Here is a 23,581-nt window from a genome sequence, read left to right as displayed (position 1 = left end):
AATTCTTGATCCAAAGAAATTAGCATTACTTTTATGTTGAAATTTATAATAAAAATTAAATATAAATTAAAACATTGTTAATAGCTCAAATAAAAAGGATAATATTTAATTTAAAAAAACGATTATACTTATTTGTGTTTTCTATTTTTGTAAGTTTTCTGATTAGAATATGACTTCTTTTGTGTTTCTTTTCCTTTTACTACAGAAATAAAAATTTTAGTTACACATTTTATTAATTTTCTACTTTATACAAAACATCACATTAAAATCATTAACACTCAAATAAGATTTTTTTCTTCTGATAAATTTGTGTTATAAAATTGCAATTATGTGCATGTAATAATTTTTTTTTTAAAATGAACAGCATGTAGTGTAATCCAGAGTTCTCCCTAGGAATTAAAAAAGGCACTTTGAATTTTGAAAGGACACACTTTTGACACTGTAGCAATTTATCAAATTGTGTAATATTATGTAACAACTGAATTTGATTTTCAAAAATTTTTAAATTTCTCTCTTGTAATATTTTATGTCTATATCTGAAAAAGTAATTCCCACAAATTATCAATACAAAACAAAAATTTTTAGTTTATTAAAAAAATAATTAAAAGCGTGCTAAAAGACAATCTCTGAGCATAAATTTAAAAAATAAATAAACTAAACTAAAAAAAATGATTAATTGATAAACCACTTGAAAGCTTTTTCTAGAATTTAAACTGAAAATTATGAAAATTCTGCTTTCTTTAAAAAAAGGCATGATTTGAAAATAACTTTAAAATTTAAGATCACTTAAAAAATTCATTAATGTACCCCTCTACCTTGAAAAAAAGAGAAACTTAACAAATTCAATCAGAATTATTCAATCAAACAATCAGAATTAAACCTATAAATACATATAATTTTACCAGTGTGTAATTATTATTCAAACAATTAGTTATTTATTTTTAAATGGAATATGAGTGAAAAAGGCAGAGTTTTTATGAGATGGGGGCTTAGTTTACAAAAAAAGGAAAACTAGAACACATTTATAGAGATTAAAGGGCGGATATGTCGGGCCGCGCTTCTAAAACTGCTTAGGAAGCACACTGGTGTAATCAATAACTAAATTTTGCATTTTTGTAATGTGCCTGAAATTCAAATTTTAAAAAAAAACTATTATGTGACTAGCTGATTTCACATGAACTTAATTTCCAACTGTTTTTTTATTGTGCAAATAGTTAATATTATTGATCTAAACCTTAATAATTGCACTAAATTCATGTTAGTTCATTTCTATTCTCATTCTTAGTTCATTTCTTAACTATGTACATGAAATACAATGTTTTTATGTGTTCCTTTTATGTTTTTAAATTATATTAGGGTGAAGTTTTTTATGAGCCATCAAATATTTATTGTCTTTGGACTCAGAAAGAGTTTTTTGAAGGAAACTCATCCACCACAAAAGTTCCGTCAAACAAGGTACAATAGACTTCTATCATGATTCTAACCTTTTATTATTATTTTTTTACTTGCAATCTATGAAGGTTTTCTTTAAAGTTAAATTTTCAGTTTGCATTTCAATGTTGCTGTTTTTTTTCTCGATATTTTTGTCACTAGTATGTGTTTTAAGAAAAAATGAAATGTCTTACTAGTATTGATATTAGTAACTTATTTAAGACTACAGGTTGCCATTGCATCTTAATTTAATTTTGTCTAAATTTTTTTTATCATTTATCAATTCAGAAAAGCTCCATTTGGCCTAATCAGTTATGCAAAAAAAATTTCTATCTTTCACTCATGTTAAAACAGAGTATGGAAAAATTTATTAAGATATTAAATACTTTGAGATATACTGATATAAGCCTAAACTTTAAACTATATGTTTAATACTTTTTATTATATTTTTTGTTTAATTTTTCAATGTTCCCCTTGGAGGGAAAAATAAACTCTGTAGTTTTAAACAAGATTGAAATAATTGGAATGTTGTTTCTCGTATAACAGTTAAAAGATTTTTTTATACACATTAGTGATTTACAACAGTTAACAGGGGTGTTGTTTAATGATAAACTGGAAAATGTCAAATAAAGCACTATTGCTATGAAACATCTTCTTTAATAGAAAATGTTAACAATCCATTAATAAACAAACAAACTCCAGAAAAAGGTTATTTGTAAAAAATATTTAAAAGTAGTTATTAAAACAATTAAAAACTTAAACTGTCGAATGCAAGCATCTCTTCTTGAAAGTGGGAGTCACCGGGCAAAACGAAGTGTTGGGACGGAGTCTCGGACGCTTCAACAACCTCGATGGCAAAATATCCTCTCCTTAAATATTGGACAGCAGACTCTTCACTCTTAGCCGGAGTTGTTAGTTGTGTTCCTCCGCGGGTATCCTTCCTAGCAGGAACTATTCAGTTTAGTCTTCCTACCTTCAGCCTTCGACCTAACCCTCAATCCTTCTACCCTGGAATCGCATTATTTTCTGGCTATCACAATTAACAGCCTCTACAAGGGGGAATTGCCTACCAAGGTTTATCATTCTTTCTCGTCTAATAACTAGAAATAGGGCATGGAATTTTTTCATGAATATGGCAGAATTCCTCATAACTCATATTTATATTTTTGAAAAGTATATTTCTTTATAATATATTCACCAAAAAGTTACTTCAAAGTAGGCTCTCCTTTGTGAACCAGTACCATGTATTATAATGCATAGTTTTTTTTATATATATAGTATATTCTTGATATAGCATCATACTGAAAAATTTGAATGAATCATGGTGCAGTTTTTGAAAAGTATATTTCATTGTAATAAATTATAAACTTTTTAACAGACTGAATGGATTTTACGATTCAAGTCCTGTTCAGATATGCTGCAACGTCTCAATCCTTCTGATGTAATATTATTTGTTGATGCTGTGATATTTTCAGAAAAAGCTTTAGAAAACGTAAGTCAATTTACTTTTGTTTTAAACAATATTATTGAAATTTTTGAAAATATTTCGTTATGTTTTTTTCTTCTTAAAATCATGTTCTGCTAGTTTAAATGTGTGATGAGCATTAGACATGTTTCAGAAAATGTTTTCAACTGTAATATCTATTTTGAATCTGTACTTGCTCAACATTTATACTTTGTTAACTTAAACTTACTTTAACTTAAATTTCATATAATTTTGCTTTTGTTTGTTCTAATATTTGCCATTATTATTCTTTTTCAAGATGGATCTTGACTGTAGGTCAGATATTGTGAAACAAGTTATAAAGTTATGTCGAGCTAAAAGCTCAAAGCACAAAAGTAATGTATTACTCAGGTAACAAAACTTAATTCTTAGATCAGTTTATAAAATGAATTATTGCTAAATATTATTTTAGTTCTTTTATGTATTTAATTTTTATATAACTGTACCAGTTGATAAATAATAGAGTTGTTGGCATATTTTTGTTTTAAAGTAATTTATTACACCTTTTGAAGTTTGGTACTATGTTTGAGAAGAACATTTTAAACCTTTAATCTGTAGCCCAAATAAATAAAAAAAATTCAATTCAATTTATGGATAAATTATTTAGTTTTTATCCTGGGATGATTGTATTCCGAGTTTTTCATATCATCCCTCCAGGTCTGATATCTAGAAGCAGGGCATGTGATTTTTTCGCAGAATTCCGCGTATCTCAAGACCATTGTTTCTCTGATTTCCACAAACCAAAATTTAGGATCTGAAAAATTTTTTGCAGGAATATAAAATTTAAAGTAAGAATTAAATTCTAAAATTTAAATTTGAAAGCCTTTGCTAAATCACATTAATAAGACGTTTTCATATACATGACTCCTCCTTTGTTTTGCTATTTTTTTAGTTTGTCGGAATGTATTTAATATTTCAAACTATGCCTGAACCTGCTAATATCTTAATTCATATTCACGCGAATTTAATATTAAACATCGAATTTCGTATTTACCTGGTTTAAAATTCTATGAATTGTATTCACTCTATGAATCGTGCTTTGCTATTCGTATTCACGTGATTTTAAAATCCAACATCGCGATTTGTATTTTCGTGTTCTTAAATCGAATATCACGATTCATATCCACATAATTTAAAAACCCAATATCGCTATGTATATTCACGATTCTTATAAGAATCACTATTCTTGTTAGTGTTTTCTTAAATTAGTTGCTTTAAATTTTGATATTCTTTATTGGTACGTAATTTAATGATATATCTTAGTTCAAAAAATTGTTTTAAATATGAATAGTATATAAATTGAATATCTTATTATCGAGTTTTTGCACATAAAATTTTCAGGGATTTTCACTTTCACAATTACCTAAAATTTGAGAGACGAAAAAGAGCATAGTTCTCTTTCTGTTCAAAGTAAAAATGGTATTAGAAAAATATAAGATTAATAATTTCAGCACTGTTGATATCATTTTGAAGATTGAGATAAAAGACAGGTTTAGTCTAGTGATAGGTACTAATAATTCACATGCCTTTTTCTTAATTTCCACAAATCTTAATGTAAAAAAATGTGAACATTTTCCTATAAATTGTATAAAACCTTACAAAGATTATAATTTTCATCATTTTTTTTTGTTGCAGTAATGAGTGGAATGATGCTGTTGTAACTCTTACCTCTTATCAATCCCATCTTCAGAGACTTGAAGATGAAACTCTTGTTCAGTTAAGGGAATGTTTTGATCCCAAAATAAAGAACTACTGCAAAGAATTTGATTTATCTAAATCAGCTATTAATAAAGTAAGTTACAAATATCTCTTTTTCATTGACTTTCTTAGATTTTTGTTTTTTAATATATTTTTTTAAATAAATTTTAATTGTGTTTTTGTTTATAGTATGTTCAACGAGAACTGATAGTGGAAGTAAACATAAGGGTTGCTGTTTGATCGCCAACGTTTGCCACTTCAACGGTTTTTCCCCTGAATTGGCGATTTCGTTTTAATCGACAGAGCTTTCACTTTTATGTAAAAACGAAAACGATATTCAGTTTTTGATACCTTAAAATTAGATAAGAAAGTACAAAAGTAAAATATTTACATGAAAATACGTTTCTAATTGTTTCAGTAAGCACTAGAATTAGTTTGAGAATAGTTTTAATGCATTTTTTTTAAATAAAAATTAAATTAGTTTTAATGTATTTTGCATAAATATCTATGCAAAGCATAGCTTTTATAATTTCATCGTAAAAGTCGTATAGAATTGAAAGAATATGTTAAAAAAATACTCTTTATTTTCATAATTACAATTTTTTTTAAATTTATTAAAAGTTAAATAATATTTAAAATAGTTTCATGTTTTATTGATTGATTTAAAAATATATTTGAAGGAACTGCATTTATTTGTTTTTTTAAACTGTTATCTTTATTTTTCTAAGGGAAGTATTACGAAAATAATTACACTAAAAGAAACTTTTTTATGTCGCACAAAATCTTTTGTTAAGAAAAATATACCCACTTAACCTATAAAAAAAAAGCAGTTTGTAAACCTCGAATTCAATAGGTTTTTGAAAATAGAATGAAGTATCAAAATTATTTAATATTACGTAACATTTGAACTTCTGTAATTAATTAACAACTGTACCGCAAACAAAAATAATTATATTAAACTACGCAGAAAAGAACAAAGTTTTAAGAATTTAATCTTTTTCAATGAGTGAGCTGTTCCGTCCATCCTCGTTTTTGATGTTTGAAGCCTAATTTTTTTAACAGGGAATAAAATGTCATTTTTTTACAGTTTGGTAAGTCAGAATCATCGTTCACAGCTTTGAAAACTTTGTTTATTGTCGAAATTTCGTTACGGCGGAAAAGATCATGAACTTTTCTTCTTCAGCATTATTGTCGAAATTGTCAATGTCATCCAAAAAAGTTTTACAAGATTTAGTCCTCTTCGGTGAATGTAATATACCATCCCTTTTATATTCTTTAATAATTCTGAAAGCAGAAGCTGTGCCAACTCTCGATGCAGAAGCCGTATGATCAGCCACATCAATGATTGGAACAACTGGTTTTGAATGCACTTCTGTTATATAAATGTTCAATTTTATTTCCTTCTCAGCTTTACTTATATAAGATTTCTTCTGCCGTTTTTTAGGAGGACTTAAAAGCATCACTTTATTTTCCATATTACTCATGAAACACTTGCAAAAAGACGCCACGGCGCGAAAGAAACAACCCTCTTAGATATAAGATTTTTTGCTTGTCTGATAGGCGTTATTTGTCATTATTCCGGAGCCAAGCAGACAACAATATTGCGCCAAATAGCACGCTTCTTTGTTTACTCTCACTATCAGTTCTCGTTGAACAGACTATAGTTATTTTTAAGATTTTGCAGAGTTTACTTGGTGGTGTAAATGAAAACAATAACTGGAGAAGGAGATTTAACTTTGAACTGTACAAGATTTATAAACAACCTGATATTACTAAATATATAAAAATAAATAGAATGAATTGGATGGTTCACATGATTTGAATAAGTGACAACATTACAATAAAAAGATATTGCTTTTTAGACCCACTAGAACAAGAAAGTGAGAAACATTTGGGTTGAGATGGGCTACTAATTACTGTGTGTATAAAATAATGATTTTATCCCGTGTACCAAAAACAAGACAAAGAACAAAAACAGGTGAAATAAAACCAATATTCACCATTATTAGCGATTGAATCGTTCAAAAACTCAAAAGGAATTCTTTAATATTTAAAGTATGTAACATTTCAGTTTCATTATCAAAAATAATGACAAAATTTGTAACTTATGTTTTAAACTGTTTGAAAAAAGTCTGTAACTTTCTTTTGTTTTAAGTTCATTCTTTTATTAAAGAAATTCTCTAAAACTTACAGAGCACTAAATACCTCATTTGTAATACTTGACTGGCTGAATATATGATCGAAGAGTCTGTTGAAGAGAGAACCTGAGGACCAATAAGAGAACTAGATGACCTCCATTCTCATGATTTGAGTCATCTTTTTCTATACTAATGCAAAGAAGCAGAACCCGCGCTTAGCATTCGCCACCTCAGCTAATGGGATAAAGTCGTGAATTTGCAAATAATATTGTGTCTTGGAAAAAGTATTGGTGAATGATTTTTTTTCCACTAGAAAGAAAAAAATATATTTAACTTGATCCTTGAATTTTTTTAAACAAATCGGAATTTTTTTGTTGTTGGTAGATGTGCCTCATAACCAATTAGAATTGGGTCCAAATAATATAAGCCTGAAACAAAGCACCATAAAATAGTTTTCTATTGGGAAAAACTTTACCATAAAAATTATGAAGATTTGCGTTTGGCAAAGACTTTCAAAAATTGGGGAGCACTTTAGATATTTGGCTAATTTACTGGCTAATAATTTGAAATCCTTGGTGCAGAACCTAAAGAAGGAGATCAGACTCTGATGGATATTTAGTTATTTACATTGTCAAAATCAATATCCAAAAAACTGATTCTGGAATTCCTCCTATAAGGCACTAAACAGAACCATTCTGGTTCATTTTTTTGTATTTTTAGTGTTCCTTATTTTTTTCATTTTTGTCCTAATCAGGGGAGATGAATTACGGACGTAATTTGAAATTGTACTTTCTTTTACCTCTTACCGAGATTCCTGAATAATCAGGATGGCTTCAAGAAGATTGATATCAAGAATTTCCTTCCTTGCTTCAATATTTCTGATTAGTCGCTGGATTTTGCTTCGAGTTTTTTTTATAACATCTTGGTCCATCGAGCATTATTGATTCTTCTTTAAAAAAAAATTTTAATTCAGTATTTTTTAAAAATTTCTTTGTTTTAGTAAATTAATGTTTTCTGCATATTTTACAGTTGCAAGATCTTTTGACTGAAATTGTTTTGGAAGGTCCTGATCTAGAACTCCTTAAAACTTTCCTATCCTGTTGTCCAGCTGATATTGGTTGGGAGCCTGCAGATGCTTACATTGAAGCAATCAACAAAATTTTAAAACAATTAAAGTAATTATCAATTTTCACTATTATTTGCAACAAAAAATATTATATTCTATTGTATTAAAATATTCTCTGTTTGTGTAAGTTATGTAATATTACATTTTCTTTATATTCTATCTTCTTCTTATATTCTATCTAATTTTCTTTATTTTCTATCTAATAAAAAATTACATCTTCAAGTTAGTTTTAACTTAGTTCTAACTTTACTTATTCTGTTAGTTGTCTTGTTAGTTCTAACTTTACTTATTCTGGTAAATTTCATTTCATTTATAAACTGCATCTATTTTTTTTTCAGGCAATCTCAAAATTTAGGTATTGGGAATTCACCATCTTTAATTCATACAGTTGAGGCTATTTTAGGAGATATATCAAAAGAAAAGTAATGATTTCTTATTCCAGGTTTATTTTTACTTGGTTAATTTGTTTTTTGCATCATTTTAATTAAGTAATTTTATTTGATATTTTTTTAGATTCATATTAAATCCTATTTAATTGAATAATTTGCTTTATTCTATTAAAATCATAGAAAGTCACATTTTTTTATGATACATATACAGCTTGAATAGCTTTGCTTATAATTTCATATATTGGTGCTTATTAATAATAATAATTATAATATTGTAATATAAGCAAATGAAATCATCTGAATTACTGAAAAACTTTTAAAAATTATTTGTAAAACTTCATATTGTTGTTTAATTTTGATATTTTTTCTCAAGTGTGTAATTACATTTTATTCTAATTTAAAATTATATGAAATTGTATGAATTGTTTTTTGCTAATATTTATATGGTATGAACATTTTGATTTAACAAATGAATGTTATGAATTCAGAAAAAAACTGTTAAATAAGTACATTTTGATTTAACAAATGAGGGTTATGAATTCAGAAGAAAAAAAACTGTTAAACATATTTTGATTTTTGGTTACAAGTCATAAAACTTTGCATTTGTAGCTTGTAACCCTCAACTGTTATTTCACTGGGCCAAATTTTACCAAAATTTTTCTGCTAGTTACTGTTTTCCCATTGAAAAATATGTGGAAAACCTGTTCTGTGTTGCAGAAAAGCCTTGCATCAAAAAACCAGACAGATGCAATTGAAAGTTTGGTAAAAGCTGAGACTAGTGCTCACAGAATGAAATTGTCCCATATACAGAATCGTCGGTACTTTGACAAGACCAGAAAATAGATTTTTCAAGATAATAAGATTTTCAAGATCAAGATATAAAATAAACATCAAAACCTGCATTATTTAATTTAAAAAATAACGAATGAAAAATTATTAAGATCAGTTTCAGACAACATTTTCCAAAAGGTTGTATGAAATTTAATTTACTAATGAATGTTAATTAAAATAAAGCATATGATAATTTGAATTTTCTTTTTATGAATAAAGACAGATTTTTCTATTCTTTTTTCCCTTTGATCTGATTAATTAGCAGCATAGATAATTAGATAAAAATTACATTAAAAAGAAGCATCCATTTCCAAAATTAAATTAATCAGATATTTTTAAAAACATTTTTAATGTAAAGGGAAACAAAGCTGGCCTGCTAGTGCCCTTTTTAAACACTATTAATATTCAGCTTCATTAATATTCATAGTTTATTCTTTCCCCCAAAGTTTGCTTTTCTTTTATTACTCTTGTTTTCTTTCTATAACTCTTTTAGTGTGCTTATTGAAACAGAATAAATGTTTAGCTATTCATAAGGCAGAAAGAACAAATTAAATAAATTTTTTTACTAATGCTTTCTTTAACAGAGTGCAAGGAATAAAAAAAATAAAAGGATTTAAAAAAAAAAAAAATAACGATTTTTTTTTTATTTTGATTGTTAAAAAAAGAGTACAGAAAATAGATATTTCCGGTGAAATTACATTCTGATCCGGGACTTTGTACTATATATGTATTTTTTATGATGCCTAGTATATTATGTTTGATATCCAGTAGGTAAATGTTTCATTTCAGAGAGGAATTGATGATTGAAGACATTGCGGCAAAAATGTTAAATGAGTTTTGCCAAGATTCAGATGTCTCAGTTTCCGTGAGATTGAATATTCTCCAACTTTTGGAAAAAGTATATCAGTTATCAAAAAAATCAAATAGTTTGAATCCAAATGTTTTCTTTTTTTGGATTTCCATAATTAATTATTTAAGTTGTGGTGGTATATGTCATGATTTGAATCAATTCTTTTCAGACCGATTGCCTTTCCCCAGAATATGGTGATTTGCTACTGCTCTATCGAACACAAGCTGTTGTTTCCTCTATGTTTCCAGACATAGTTGTGAGTATTTATAATATTGCTTCTAAATTATAAGTCATGTGAAACAAGTCGAATATTGTGCTTTGAATTTAGATAGATTTCATTAAGATTTAAAGATTAAAAATTATAATTTAGATTTTAAAAATTAAATGTTTACTTATTGAATTCATAAATAAAACATAATTATTAATGAATATGTTTTCAATTTAGGTAGATTTCTTTAAGATTTAGATAAATTGGAATTTATATTTTCAATAGAAATTTTTTTCTTTTTGAGTACATAAATAAAACAAAATATTAGTTTCTTGATGAAACTGTTATTGCTGTTGATTGCATAATAAAGTAGATTTCTCTTCTCACTATGGTTTATTTTTATTATGTCAGATCTTTACCCTAATTTGTTCTTAATTCTAGTTATCATCTTATTTTAAAAACTATTTTCATCTTATCATCTATTTTATCATCTTATTTTAAAAACTATTTTGCACTTACAGTGGTTTAGCATTTATTCAAAGCTTAATATACACAAACTTAACTGTACCATAATGACATCAGTTTAAAATATTATTTTGAAAAGTATTTTTAAAATTATTAAACTAATAAGGGTTAAAATAATCACTCCTTTTAATAAATATTTAACTTCTATTTGGTGCTAGACGAATTGTAATATTACATATGTGTTATAAGTACTTTCAATATTGTAAAAGTCTTTCTCAGAAATTCATTCAGTTATTTATTTACTGATAATTTACTAATAGTATAAAGTTTGTAGTAGCTTATTTACTTTTTTTCATGTTTTGTGACTTCTTAAACTCATATTCTACTACTTTATAGATTTCTGATGAAGAAATAAAAGAAGAATTCCAAAGAAGGTTGTTATTTGACAACTTATTAAGTTTATGCCGAAATATTGAGCATTTTCAGTCTCTTTCCAAACTACTCATTCATTGGCCTCCATTCACGTCAACTGAAAAAAGGTGACACCTTAAGTTCAATATGCTTGCAAAATGGTTTTAATTGCTTTAACCTGTGACTCTAATTTTTAAACAAAGTTTTTCCTAAATTAAAGCTAAAAAAGAGCATTGCTCTAATTATTGGCTCTAAAATGGCGAGGGAAAAATTTTAAAATTCAACCTAAACTGAAGTAATCAACAATATTTTTTTAAAATCGATTTCTTTCTTGCACTATTTTTAATTAATTTTATTTATTCCTTCCTACCAAAGTATTTGTACAATAAAAATAATTTTTTTTCCATACTAATTTAGTAAGAAACAAAATGTCTGCAGAAATGTGAAAGGAAAAGTTTTCTAAGTGTTATTTTTGTCACAAATTCTATTTATGGACACACACTACTTAAAAAAATTTTCAAGGTCCCTTTAAAGAACAAAGAGACATTTGTAATTGTAAAGTGTTTGAGATGTTTTTTTTTTTGGGGGGGGGGGGGGAACTTTATGAGGTGTTACTCTATTGATGTGATAATAGCACAGTATGCTAAAAACATAATCTTAAATAACTTTTGTTTTAAAGAGCAGATTTTCACTTGCTCAGTGATGTACATAGAGGTCAACTTTTACAGTCATTGGGAAATAAGTTTTTTAGTGGTAGCAACATTAGCATTCCGGTGTATTATATCTTGAAGTTTTAAGTTTCAAAGAAATTTTTAAACTGCCACGACAAGATCTATTTGGCAAAGTATGCTTATAGATGACTTAACAGTTTTGTTTTTAGAAAATTCTTCCAAACGTAACTGTCTTACTACCACTTCGTAAAATCTTTTTCAACGACTATATGAGTTGATAGGTATGGATGTATATAAGATATAATGAAATATGCAAAGAAATTAATAAAGGGCCCCAAATGTGTGATCCCTTGTCTAACTAAACTAATAGATTCATGTTTCCTAGATTGCAGCTTCCCTATTTTGATTGTCACTAATCCAAATCTGACGGAAATGTTATGTTTATTCAGAGGAAGTATTTAATTCAGAGGAAGTTGCTTTTTGTGTCTAGTTTATTAATTTAATAGTTAAGACTTATTAATTAGCATATTTATTGGGTCAACCATTTGAGCCATTAAGATAGGCATTTATTACATGAAGATCAGGCTAAATTTTTTTTTGCTTTGTATTTTATATTTTTTTAAATATATTAAATTCAGAATTACTCGATAAACTTATTCTAATGGCCATGTGTAATTCATTTAAAAATTTCTTTAAATGTCATTATCAGGACATAATGTTTGCGCATGGTATGTTTATTCAGAGGAAGTATTCAATTCAGAGGAAGTTGCTTTTTGTGTCTAATTTATTAATTTAATAGTTAAGACTTATTAATTAGCATATTTATTGGGTCAACCATTTGAGCCATTAAGATAGGCATTTATTACATAAAGATCAGGCTAAATTTTTTTTTTTTGCGCTTTGTATTTTATATTTTTTTAAATATATTAAATTCAGAATTACTTGATAAACTTATTCTAATGACCATGTGCAATTCATTTAAAAATTTCTTTAAATGTCATTATCAGGACATAATGTTTGCGCATGCTTATTACACCTTCAGAAATTGTAGTAATCTCTATAAAATTTTGCAATATCAATTTATATTATTTCCCAATATCAATTAATATTGTTTAAATTTTTTTAGGGAACCTAAGGATGACGAATGGACCAAATTGATGTGTAAATTGATTGATCTGAACTCTATAGAATCACTGGCAGTGGCTGTTTCTATATTAGAAAAAGCTCTCAGTTATCCCAGTTTTGAAAAAGAAGTAATTTTGCTCAATTTACTTTACTACTTTTTCTATAAATAGATACAATAGCTTTATTATTTGTTATTTAAAATATTATTTTCAGATTTAAGTGTAATTTATACAAATTGCATTGAATCTTAAATCATCTGAAGTGTATAAAATACTCTACAATAGTCTGACAGGTATTAAATTTGTTCAAAATTTAATCTAATTTACAAAGAAAAAAACTCTCTATTTATCCATCTTTTCCTCATGAAAATCTCAATTGATGAAATACTCAGAAATTAATATGGTTACCAGATGTCTATATTTAATGAATATTACGTCCAGATTAATACAAGATTGTTAAATTTAACAATGCAAGGAAGACAAACTACTAAAAGAAAATTATGGATTTTATTTTCAATTTCAGACAATATTTTTAATAATAAATTTGCAATGGGTGTTTTTTTTAAAATTATTTTTATTTGTAAACTGGAGATGAAGCATTTTTACTGATTTGTTCTTAATTTAATCTCAAAGCAATCTTCTATAACTTAATAAACTCTAATAATCTTTATACTATTAAAAAAAATTATTATTCAGTAGAAATGCAACTTTTAGACTATAAGTTAAATAACATTTTTTATTTTTAATTAAAAAAACATTAAAAATCATTTTATCATTACAAAATAAGCTATTTATTTAAAGTGCTTCTTTATGCGCTAAGTCATTTTAAAAATTTCAATTAATTTTTCTTATTTATTTATAGTGTTTTCAATTGGTCTTTGAAAAGATAAAAGAACAGAGAAAGATTCTTTACGTCCTCAAATCAGCTTTGAAAACTAATTATAGTGATATACATGAAGAAGCTATGAATGAACTTAAAGTTACTTTACAGGTAAACAAGAATCATGAATCATAATATTTTTTTTTGAATTTTACTACGCTTGTATTTCTTGTTATGCTTATTTTATAAATTAATAATTTAGGAGCTTAGCTTAAAGTAATAAAATTGAATATATATGTATAGGATTTGTATTTTGCAATAAATATTTTTTCTATTTAGCTTTAAATTATGTTATGAATATCAATTAAATGGGAAAAGCATTATTTTCAAGTAGTTATAATAAGAGGAATCTCAAACCAAATGTAGTTTGAAATTTAAGTTCATATAATACTTAAACATCGTGTTTTTAGAATAAAATGTACAGTGCACAAAAAAAAGGACCTCTCTGAATGACTTTTGATCTAATGATTAAATCTTCACTTTTTGGCAGAAAACTTTTTACTCAACAGGGCATTTATTGTTTTTTTTTATAAATTAGACGATATAAACTTTAGTCAGATTAGGACAAAGTAAATGAGAATGCATAAGCATATAAATAAAAAATTGATCTGAACCAAATTTTATTTGCATCTAATATTTTTTATTCTTAACTGTTATAACAACAAAATAATGCTTGATATATTTAGCATTCATAAAGTTTATCTCCTTTAGTTTTTTTTATATAAATAAACATTATAAAAATAAAATTTTATTTACTAAGTTCGATTTTTCTTATTATAATTAATGAGTAACGACAAGAAAACTCAACATAATATAAAAACAGTTGATATATATATTTTCAGAATTTTTTTCTTAACTTTCGTATTTGTAGAAGCTAGTTTGAAAAACTCATGAGATTTTTTGTATTTACCCTTACACAGTGTATTTTTATAACAAATCATAAGATGTTTCAATTCAAAGAAATTTTTATATTAAAATTGAATGCTGTAAATTTAATTAAAAACTAAAAAGCAATTAAGGTATTGATTAAGATAAGATTTTAAATATTAAATAAATATGACTATATTTAAAAAAAGGCATAAAGCATTATTTTTAGTTCTACATTTCCCTAAAAAAAAAAATCTTATACTTTTTGAAGTTATTCCTGCTGAAGGACAAAATACATATATAGGGTTTATCTAAAGTTACTTTCAACTTCCTTTATCCATTAACTGGATTGGAAAATTTGTCCGACAAAAATCCAAAAATTTATTTAGTTAATAATTTAATCCTTACCCTCTTAATAATTATTGCTAAACAACACTTTTTAAAGAAAATATTTTTGAAAATGTTCATTTAATGGGATAAATCTCTTGATTATCTTTTAACTCTATTAATATGACTTTCATGTTACATTCCTGAAATAAAAAATAAAAAAAAACTTTCAAGTTTTTAAGTAATTATTTATTTAATCAAAGAAAATGGTCATTTTTGTTAACATATATAAATAAAATAATATTCACAATGCAATTTACTTTAAACTTTATCATAAAATATATACAAAGCAAACAAAAAATATCACACCATAGAAATTAATTAATTATCTTTAAATTCAAATGCTAAGTTGTTGAAAAAGAAACATGTATATTACTTTTTATATATACATATTATAAACATTCATCCATAATAATAAATTTAATCGTTCCATACAATGACACAGTTTGAGCAGAACAGGGAACATTAAACAAGATGTAACATTTCTTAGAAGATTATTTATTTTATTGAAGTCCATAAAGCTCGTGTTTTGAGTGAGCAAAACATGCAATTGTAAATATATATTAGATATAAATGGAAGTGAATGTAAATAGATAGTGAAAAATGTATCTCATAAAAAAGAATGAGATTTCAGAGAAGAAAATGAGAAATAAAGAAACAGTTCAATAATAACGAAATCCTAATCACCGTTTTCAATCAACAATTTTATGATAATTAGGATTATTCAATCTTCAGGTTGACTTAAAAATAAAGATAACTTCCACTTAGAAAGTATGCTAAGGTTATAAATCATTAGGTTGAGTTATATATATGGGCATTGAAAATATGTTAGGATTTTATTCAGAGTCATAAATATAGGCGAATTCCACATTTAAAGTATGCTAGAATTATTCAAATGTCAGGTTACAAATACCGATACTGCTCCATTGAAAATATGCAAGGATTATTCAATCATTATGTTGAGTCATATATGCAGGCAACTACCATGTCGAAAGTACGCTTACAGAAATGCACCAAATCATTGAAATTGATTAGTATGGATATAATTTACAACTTAAAATATGTAGAGGGAGCTTCTCTTTCAGAAAAAAATATTTGATTGCAAGTTGTACGATACAAAAATTAATATAAATGCATCTCATTCAAATAAATAAGTTGTATAACGAAAATAATGAATAAAAACTATAGTATTATAATTTTTTTTAAATATTTTATAATGAATTTTTAGCAAAGATAATACATAATTTGAGTTCACTTTGGCTGTATTGAGCATTATATTGTAGTTAATAAATTACCCAAAACAACCGACCTTCACCGTAGATTGGGATTTTTCTTTTCTTACCCTGATAGTGAAATTCAGGAAGTACCAGAATATATTTATGATTCAACCTAATATAGAACACAATATTATAGTTATTACATTTCAAAACACAAAAAAAAATATTTTAAAAAAAGAGACAAATTTTTACTAAACATTATCTTATAACTGTGCTTTAAAACATTTTTGATTACATAATAGATATGCATCAAAATTTAATGAACATTCTATTTTCAAAATTATTCACTGTTATTATTAGTAAAAATTATTCTTGATAAATTGGTGAATAATGCAAGAAAGTTAGTCTGGTCTGAAAATTTGGTTACTACTTTTTAAAACATACTTACCCTTATTGCAAAAAAGTGACTAAAAACTCTTAAATTTTCTTATATTAGTAAATAACGTTTCATTAATAATTGAATGAAAATTTCTCCACAACTTTTATGACTCACTTATAATGTAAGAGAAAAAAAAATTTAGTGCATAAGTAATTATTAAGAGTAGATCTAGTTTTTTTTTTTTTTTTTTTTTTTTTGCAGTTACTGAATTTACCATTTAGTTATTGCAAAAAATTTTTCCAATTTTTTAAAAATTAATTTTCATATATCTTAACAACTATTTTTTAAATTTAATACATGTAAACAATGAAAAGGTTGTAAAATAAATTATTTCATAACTCTGTAAAAATTAATTTGGTGTGTACCATTTTTGTTTTCATCATCACATTCATCAATTGATATTGCACTTGAAAATATAACATACAAATCAACCATTTTTTTAAAAATCTTGTTTCTACAAGGTGCATCTATTAATTTTCTGGACCGATTAGATAACTCCTGAAAATATTGTATGTATTTCATTACATACTGATAAAATAACTTCAGACTGCCATAATGTAGAAATATAAAATTTTCAAAAAATGTACATGTTAAGAAAACAAATTTAAAGTCCTCCTTCAGAATACTTTTTTTTTTTTTATTCTGACGTAGTTTAAATTTTTTTTAATGGCATTGACCATCCTAATCTTTTGGTTTTGGTGGCTGGAAAGATGAATCATTCACCATAGTCTTTGAGCAAATATCATGTAGACTTACTGTTTCGTAAACTCAGGGCCGGATTAACCTATAGGCACGTGCCTAGGGCCTACGAAATTCAGGGGCCCACGAAAAACTTTGGAGAAAAAAATTTGTTGACAAAAATAATTTAGCTTTAAAAACAACAAGAGTATTTTGCGCAAAATTATGAAGATACAAATAAAAATATAATATTTTTCGATAATAAATTATTTTGCAGAATCTTATGATCTAATATATTACTTTTTTGCGATTTTTGGATTCAACGAAATCTTGTATTATGCTGTCGAATTCCAAACTACGCAAAATGTCGTATTCAATAGACAAAAGTGCGAGCGATGCCAAACGATCTTGATTCATTGTTGAGCGCAAATAATTTTTTATCAATTTTAATTTGGAGAAAGATCTTTCTCCTTCTGCATTCATAATTTTAATAATAATTTTGCATTCATAATTCCTTCTGCATTCATAATTTCAAAAGATTTACTTTTGACAATGTTAATTTCCTTCACTTAGTTATCATAGTTCTCTTAGTATCATGAAAACTATGAAGCTATTTGTAGTATAAATATTTCTTGTAATTAATCTCACTATCAATTTCACTGTTTTCTTTGCTGGTTTGTTGTTGTATTGTTGACGTGAAGTGTTTACATAGTTATCGATCGAACTAATCATAATGGTATTATCGATATCAACTGCAATATCGGCAGTATGTCGGTATTGCAGATAAAGTTCGACAAACAAATTTGTAAATTAAAATCCATATTAATAAAAATGTAAAAAAATAAAATATGCAAGAAAATTTTAGCATATATTATGAAAAGAGGGGAGGAGTGGGGGAAGGAGGGGAGGGACCAAAAACGGCTATGCCTAGGGCCTACGAAAGGTATAATCCGGCTCTGCCTAAACTGAAAAAAGAAAAACTAAAAAAAAAAAGTTTAAGGATGTTCAAATTAAAGAGCATTTTAAATGAGGACTTTAAAAGTGTCATTTCTAAAACTTTTACAGCCAAGTACAGAAGTGCTTTTCGGTAGGCTACATTAAAACATTTAGAAACGGGTATGTAATTGACATATTTTCAGGAGTTGTTAGATCAGTCCACTTGGAAATATAAAAACTGCACCTCGTATCACATTTTTTTAAAAATAATAATAATAAATGACAGGTGGCAGTGATTCTCCTTTGACTGAAAACATGCAATCATTGCAATAAAGTTTAAAAACACAGATCCACCACATAGACTTGAAATATCAATATATAAACATAGATAAATAATTATTTTTTTTATTAAAAAAAAGTTATAACAAAAACAAAATCCCTAAAATATAATGATTTTTCCATTTGCACAAGTGTGAGCAACACGTTTGGTTGCAGTGAATATATTTTGAAATATAACATAACAGTATATAATATATATTTATAAAATTATTAAATATAAACTAAATCAGATTTATAATAATATGCAGACATAAATTGATGGTATAAGTTGAAACAGTTATTCTGCTTTTCTGAACACAAGGCGATTCTGCACTCCTTACACTGCACAGTTGTTCTCTTTTGGACGTGATTGCGGCTGCATAGAGTACATCTTCTTCGTGTGCCTTTAATTGGCACGTGCAGTGCCATCATGGCATCCAGAGCCTTCTTGCTAATGGGACCTGCAGGATGCCAAAAAGTTCATGTCTTAGTTTTTATAAGGAAAATCAGTAAATAAATATATTTTTATTTTAAGTATAAAATCATGAATATTTGAAAATCTGTAAGTGGTTGTAAATTTATATAATATTATTATAACATTCATTTAATTCTAAGGGTATCAGTGTGAAATATTAATGATAATAAAGGTTATAGCCTCAATTTTACAGCTAACTAAAACCCAGATTGATTCATACTAGAATAAAGAATCAGCACACAAATGAATTCATTAAGTACTCTTCATGAGAAAAAGGCTTATTAATACAAAATAAAAGTTAGCCTGTTCAATCAATGATAAAATAGAATCTGATTAACTTCGACAAGCAGAGAGCTTTATGAAATGCATCAGTTGGAGACGGCCCCACATAATTTAAACTTAGGCATTCCTAAAATGTGCCACTTAACCATAATTCAATTAATTCATATGTTGAGCAAATGGAAGGCCTTAAACAAATCGCTTAAAAACATTCTTTCCATTAAAAAAAAGCAAGATAATTAAGTTGTTGTGCACAAAAAAACTTCTATTCATGTTATATTTTTATATTGGGCATGTTTGTGTGTGGCTACATGTTTTTAAACTAGTATTTATTTCTTCATGCAAAAAATAAATTTTCAGAGACTTCTGCAATAGGCATAGTGAGCACCCCCATAAAACATGAACAACATTTGATTTAATGATCTTCAATTACTAAAGTGCAAATTATATTCTCTTAGTCAAATTTGAAAATTATTCTAAAAACGCGAAAAGATCTAACTGTCAACCACTCTCCTAACAAAACTATTTAGACAGATTTTATCAAATTGTGACTAACTTCCATATTGCGAAGATGTCTGAGATTCAAATTGTGATCACCTTCCATATTTTAAGGACAGTGAAAGAGATAAAAACAACTTTAATCTCAATGTTACACAAATTTTAAGTTTGTAACTAAAATGAGAAAGCATAACATTTTAAGATATTTAAAAAAAATTTTCAATTATGAATTTTGTTTAGTTTTAAGATGGTAGAGAAATAATGTTCTCATATCTAATTCTGCAGCTTAATTCATAAGTTGCACTTATTAATTAGCATATTTAAAATGTGTCCACTCTAGCAACAAGATCACATCTTAATGTGTAAAAATGTCATCAATATATAAAGTGTGTTGACTTACTGTTGAAACAAATTGTAAATCAATATAGTTTTAATTCAACTCATACTTTTGAATACTTTATTGCTCTAATAATTTGAGCCAAGAAATAAAAAACATAGTTTATATCAGTAAAATGTGCTACAAATAGTTAACATGCATATTAGCTATTTTTTGTAATACTTAGTAAATTTCTGTTCTGTTTTTCAGAATCTTAATTTTTCTTTCAAATAAGTTGTTTTGCATTGTATATATTTCTTATAAGTATCAAAGTTTTTTTTTTTTTTTAATAAAAATTAATCTAAAATTTCAATTCATTTTTTATTTTGATAATACTTTTCGCCTGCCTTTGGTGTATTGATAAAAATAGACTAGAGAATTTTTTAAAAAAATCATTTTTCTTTCATAATTATAAAAACAAAAAATTTCAAGGGTAATGGAAAGGATGAAAGAAAATTAGAGGATAATATTGATCTTATTCATTCGAGACAGAAAATATAATTTATTTTCACCTTTTCTTTTTATTAAACTGTCTAATTTGTGTTAATCGTAGTAGTACCTTTTTAAACCAAAAACTTATTGTATGAATGTACTTTACAGAACCTATTACCCAGAATTTTCTAGAACAATATTGCTTCAGATAATTGATTTTTCCACTTTACTGATTTCTATTGATTTACAATTATTCTTTTCAAAATTATCCATGTATATTATTTAAATTGTGCCATTTTTTTTATTTCAAAGTAGTCTGCAAATTGTTTGGTTTTTCTGATATAAGACTCTAAAAACTGTGTTAAAAACAAAATATTGTCAATAAATTTATGCATATATATTCACTTTTAAAGCAAACTTAAACACTTTCAAAAATAAATATGAATATATCCAATAAAAGTAAATATAATATCCTTTGTAAAAATATAGCCAATAATACAAGAAATATTTCAATAATACAAATAACTTATTATTAACTTATAACTATTTCAACTTAAATATGAATAACCTAATAAAATATATTAATAAATAACGTAATTGACTTAAGCTTATTTATTTAGTAAACAAAATGTATTTTGTATCAAGAAATACCCTATTAAAAAATTTATTATCTAACATCTAACATTAAATAGTACAGGAATGAAAAACTTCTACATTAATACATATTAATAATATAAAATACAGTAATATTATTTCATAAATAGCAAGCATTTTTCTTAGATCAATAAAAAGGATTATATTACTCATAAAAAAATTCATTTCTTATAAAGAAATAACTTATTAAAAAAATGAATAACATTAATAAGTACAGGAATGAAAAACTTCTACACTAACACATGCATAACATAATAAATATAAAATACATATATTTATGTGATATATATCAAGTAATTTTCTGAAATTTTATTTTATTTAGATCAGTGAAGAGGATTATGATAATGAACTGCTAGATTTAATATTATTACGTAGCCTAACAACACAAATTATTTCAACTGGACTGTACAAGCCAGTGGTTGAATTTTTACTACATGGACAAGACGATATTGTGCAAGACAACTACAAATCCATTGATACCATAGTGAAAGAACTCTGTGAAGCAGGTTACGAATCAGAAGCTGGAAGTTTATTGCTAATACACAAATCAATACATAGCAGCCTCAGCACTTACTCAGCAGCGATGAGTGTGCTGCAAAGGTGGTCGTCCGTATCTAAGTCATAAATTTATTTATAAACTGTAAAGACAAAGAATATAGTTTTATAAAAAAAATATTTATATTTTTAATATGTATGTAAACAAGTTTTTTTTTTTTAAAATAAAAGTTTATGTTGACTATTTATTTATAAGTAGACATTTATTTATACAACAATTTTTCAATATTGAAACAAAACTATAAAATGAATAATTAGACTTCAATTCTAATAACCACTTTTCAAGAAAACTGTTTTCTGCTTTTACTATCAGTACACAAAATCAGAAATTTTTTTTAACTTGCTGATCTAAGCACTGGACTAATGATTGTTTCTCAACCCGATTTACACGAAAGACTGGTAAAATATTTAGATATTTTATTGCAGACTAATAAGGTTAGTAATTTGAATTATTGACTTAGACAAAATTAAGGCACTTGAACAATTTTTTTGATCAGTTTCTTTCGGATCATTCACATATTCCCTATAATGAAAGATATTTTGAGCCTAAACCTATTTGAATATCCAACTAAAATTTATATAAATAATTATTTCTAGTAACTGGAGGTTGAGAAACTATATATTAGACCCTGAACAATTTTTTCGATGCTTTTTGAGCCGATAGGAAAAGCAGAAAATGTTTTCCTTTATTCAGCTTTCTCGAAAAGTTATCAGGACTACAGCGATTTCTGCATGCAGTGATTCAATTATAGGTTTGAAATACATTTAACTGTTATGTATGAATTATCTTTTTATTTTAAGAACATCTATAATTTTTAAAATGCCACAGACATTTGATACTTAAAAAAGATACAAAGAGTTTTACACAAATAATTTTATTTAATTTATCATTTACAAACTTTTAAATTGAAATAGGAACTTTACAAATAGAGCTTTAAACCATAAATAGACTTATACTTTACAATAATGCTCATTTTTATAAAAAAAAAAAAAATCTTTTATAATAAAGTCAACAAATTCATACTATAAAAAAAAAGACAGAAAATGATACAAGATTCATGTTCAGTAACATAACAAATAACAAATAATTCATGCTGGCAAAATTCTAAAATGCATTATTTTCCATAAAGTATTTATGAAATGCAACATTTTACATGATCTTAATTACTAATCTGAAAAATAGTAAATAATAAGAAAAATAGTTTAGCAGTAATGATGAGAACAAACATGAATTTTAAAAAAATGATTATGAATATGTGCAAATTTTAAAAATAATTTCTCATTAAAAAAAAGTATTAGATGTAAAATCCTAAGTTAGAAATAATAGTTTTATCAGTGATTATGCCAATATATATCAACTGCAAGACAAATAAATAATATAATAATGATGAAGCACAATTTTTACTAAGAAAAGTTACTAAATAATTTCATAAACTTATTCGGTCTAGATGTTTCACTAATAAAAATTATAGATGCAAAGAGAAAATCCTAAAATATACTCCACAAAATTAATCTCACAATAAATGAAATACAGTACACAAAATTAAACTAAAAATAATTAAAGTATTAAGTTGACACAAATGAAACTAAAAATAATGAAAGCGTAAAATTGACACAAATGAAACTAAAAATAATGAAAGCATAAAATTGACACAAATGAAACTAAAAATAATGAAAGCATAAAATTGACACAAATGAAACTAAAAATAATGAAAGCATAAAATTGACACAAATGAAACTAAAA

At 25.9% G+C, this 23,581-nt stretch overlaps 1 protein-coding gene and 1 long non-coding RNA gene across 3 annotated transcripts in view; both read left to right on the top strand.

Annotated features, from left to right (window-relative positions):
• Nucleotides 1-22,025, top strand: part of LOC107437007 (NBAS subunit of NRZ tethering complex) — a 112,653-nt gene extending 90,628 nt beyond the window's left edge. Inside the window, exons 47-58 of one of the 2 annotated variants that reach the window (XM_087163397.1) lie at nt 1,357-1,455; nt 2,810-2,923; nt 3,195-3,286; nt 4,571-4,727; nt 7,801-7,946; nt 8,236-8,319; nt 9,907-10,015; nt 10,137-10,223; nt 11,037-11,179; nt 12,849-12,975; nt 13,709-13,837; nt 21,605-22,025. In XM_087163397.1, coding sequence (XP_087019523.1) covers nt 1,357-1,455; nt 2,810-2,923; nt 3,195-3,286; nt 4,571-4,727; nt 7,801-7,946; nt 8,236-8,319; nt 9,907-10,015; nt 10,137-10,223; nt 11,037-11,179; nt 12,849-12,975; nt 13,709-13,837; nt 21,605-21,907 — 1,590 coding nt within the window. In that variant the 3' untranslated portion in view covers nt 21,908-22,025. The remainder of the gene's footprint in view (nt 1-1,356; nt 1,456-2,809; nt 2,924-3,194; nt 3,287-4,570; nt 4,728-7,800; nt 7,947-8,235; nt 8,320-9,906; nt 10,016-10,136; nt 10,224-11,036; nt 11,180-12,848; nt 12,976-13,708; nt 13,838-21,604) is intronic. The other variant, XR_015433605.1, reaches the window with a different exon arrangement.
• Nucleotides 22,026-23,233: 1,208 nt separating this feature from the next.
• LOC147808558 (uncharacterized) lies at nt 23,234-23,581 on the top strand. The gene is made up of 2 exons (XR_015433606.1): nt 23,234-23,370; nt 23,409-23,581. It is a non-coding gene; the product is annotated as an uncharacterized LOC147808558 (long non-coding RNA).

Source organism: Parasteatoda tepidariorum, chromosome 5 (genome assembly GCF_982258835.1).
Source record: "Parasteatoda tepidariorum strain Cologne lab strain chromosome 5, Ptep-v5.0, whole genome shotgun sequence".
NCBI classification, from domain to species: domain Eukaryota; kingdom Metazoa; phylum Arthropoda; class Arachnida; order Araneae; family Theridiidae; genus Parasteatoda; species Parasteatoda tepidariorum.
This window is presented reverse-complemented; position numbering and strand designations above follow the sequence as displayed.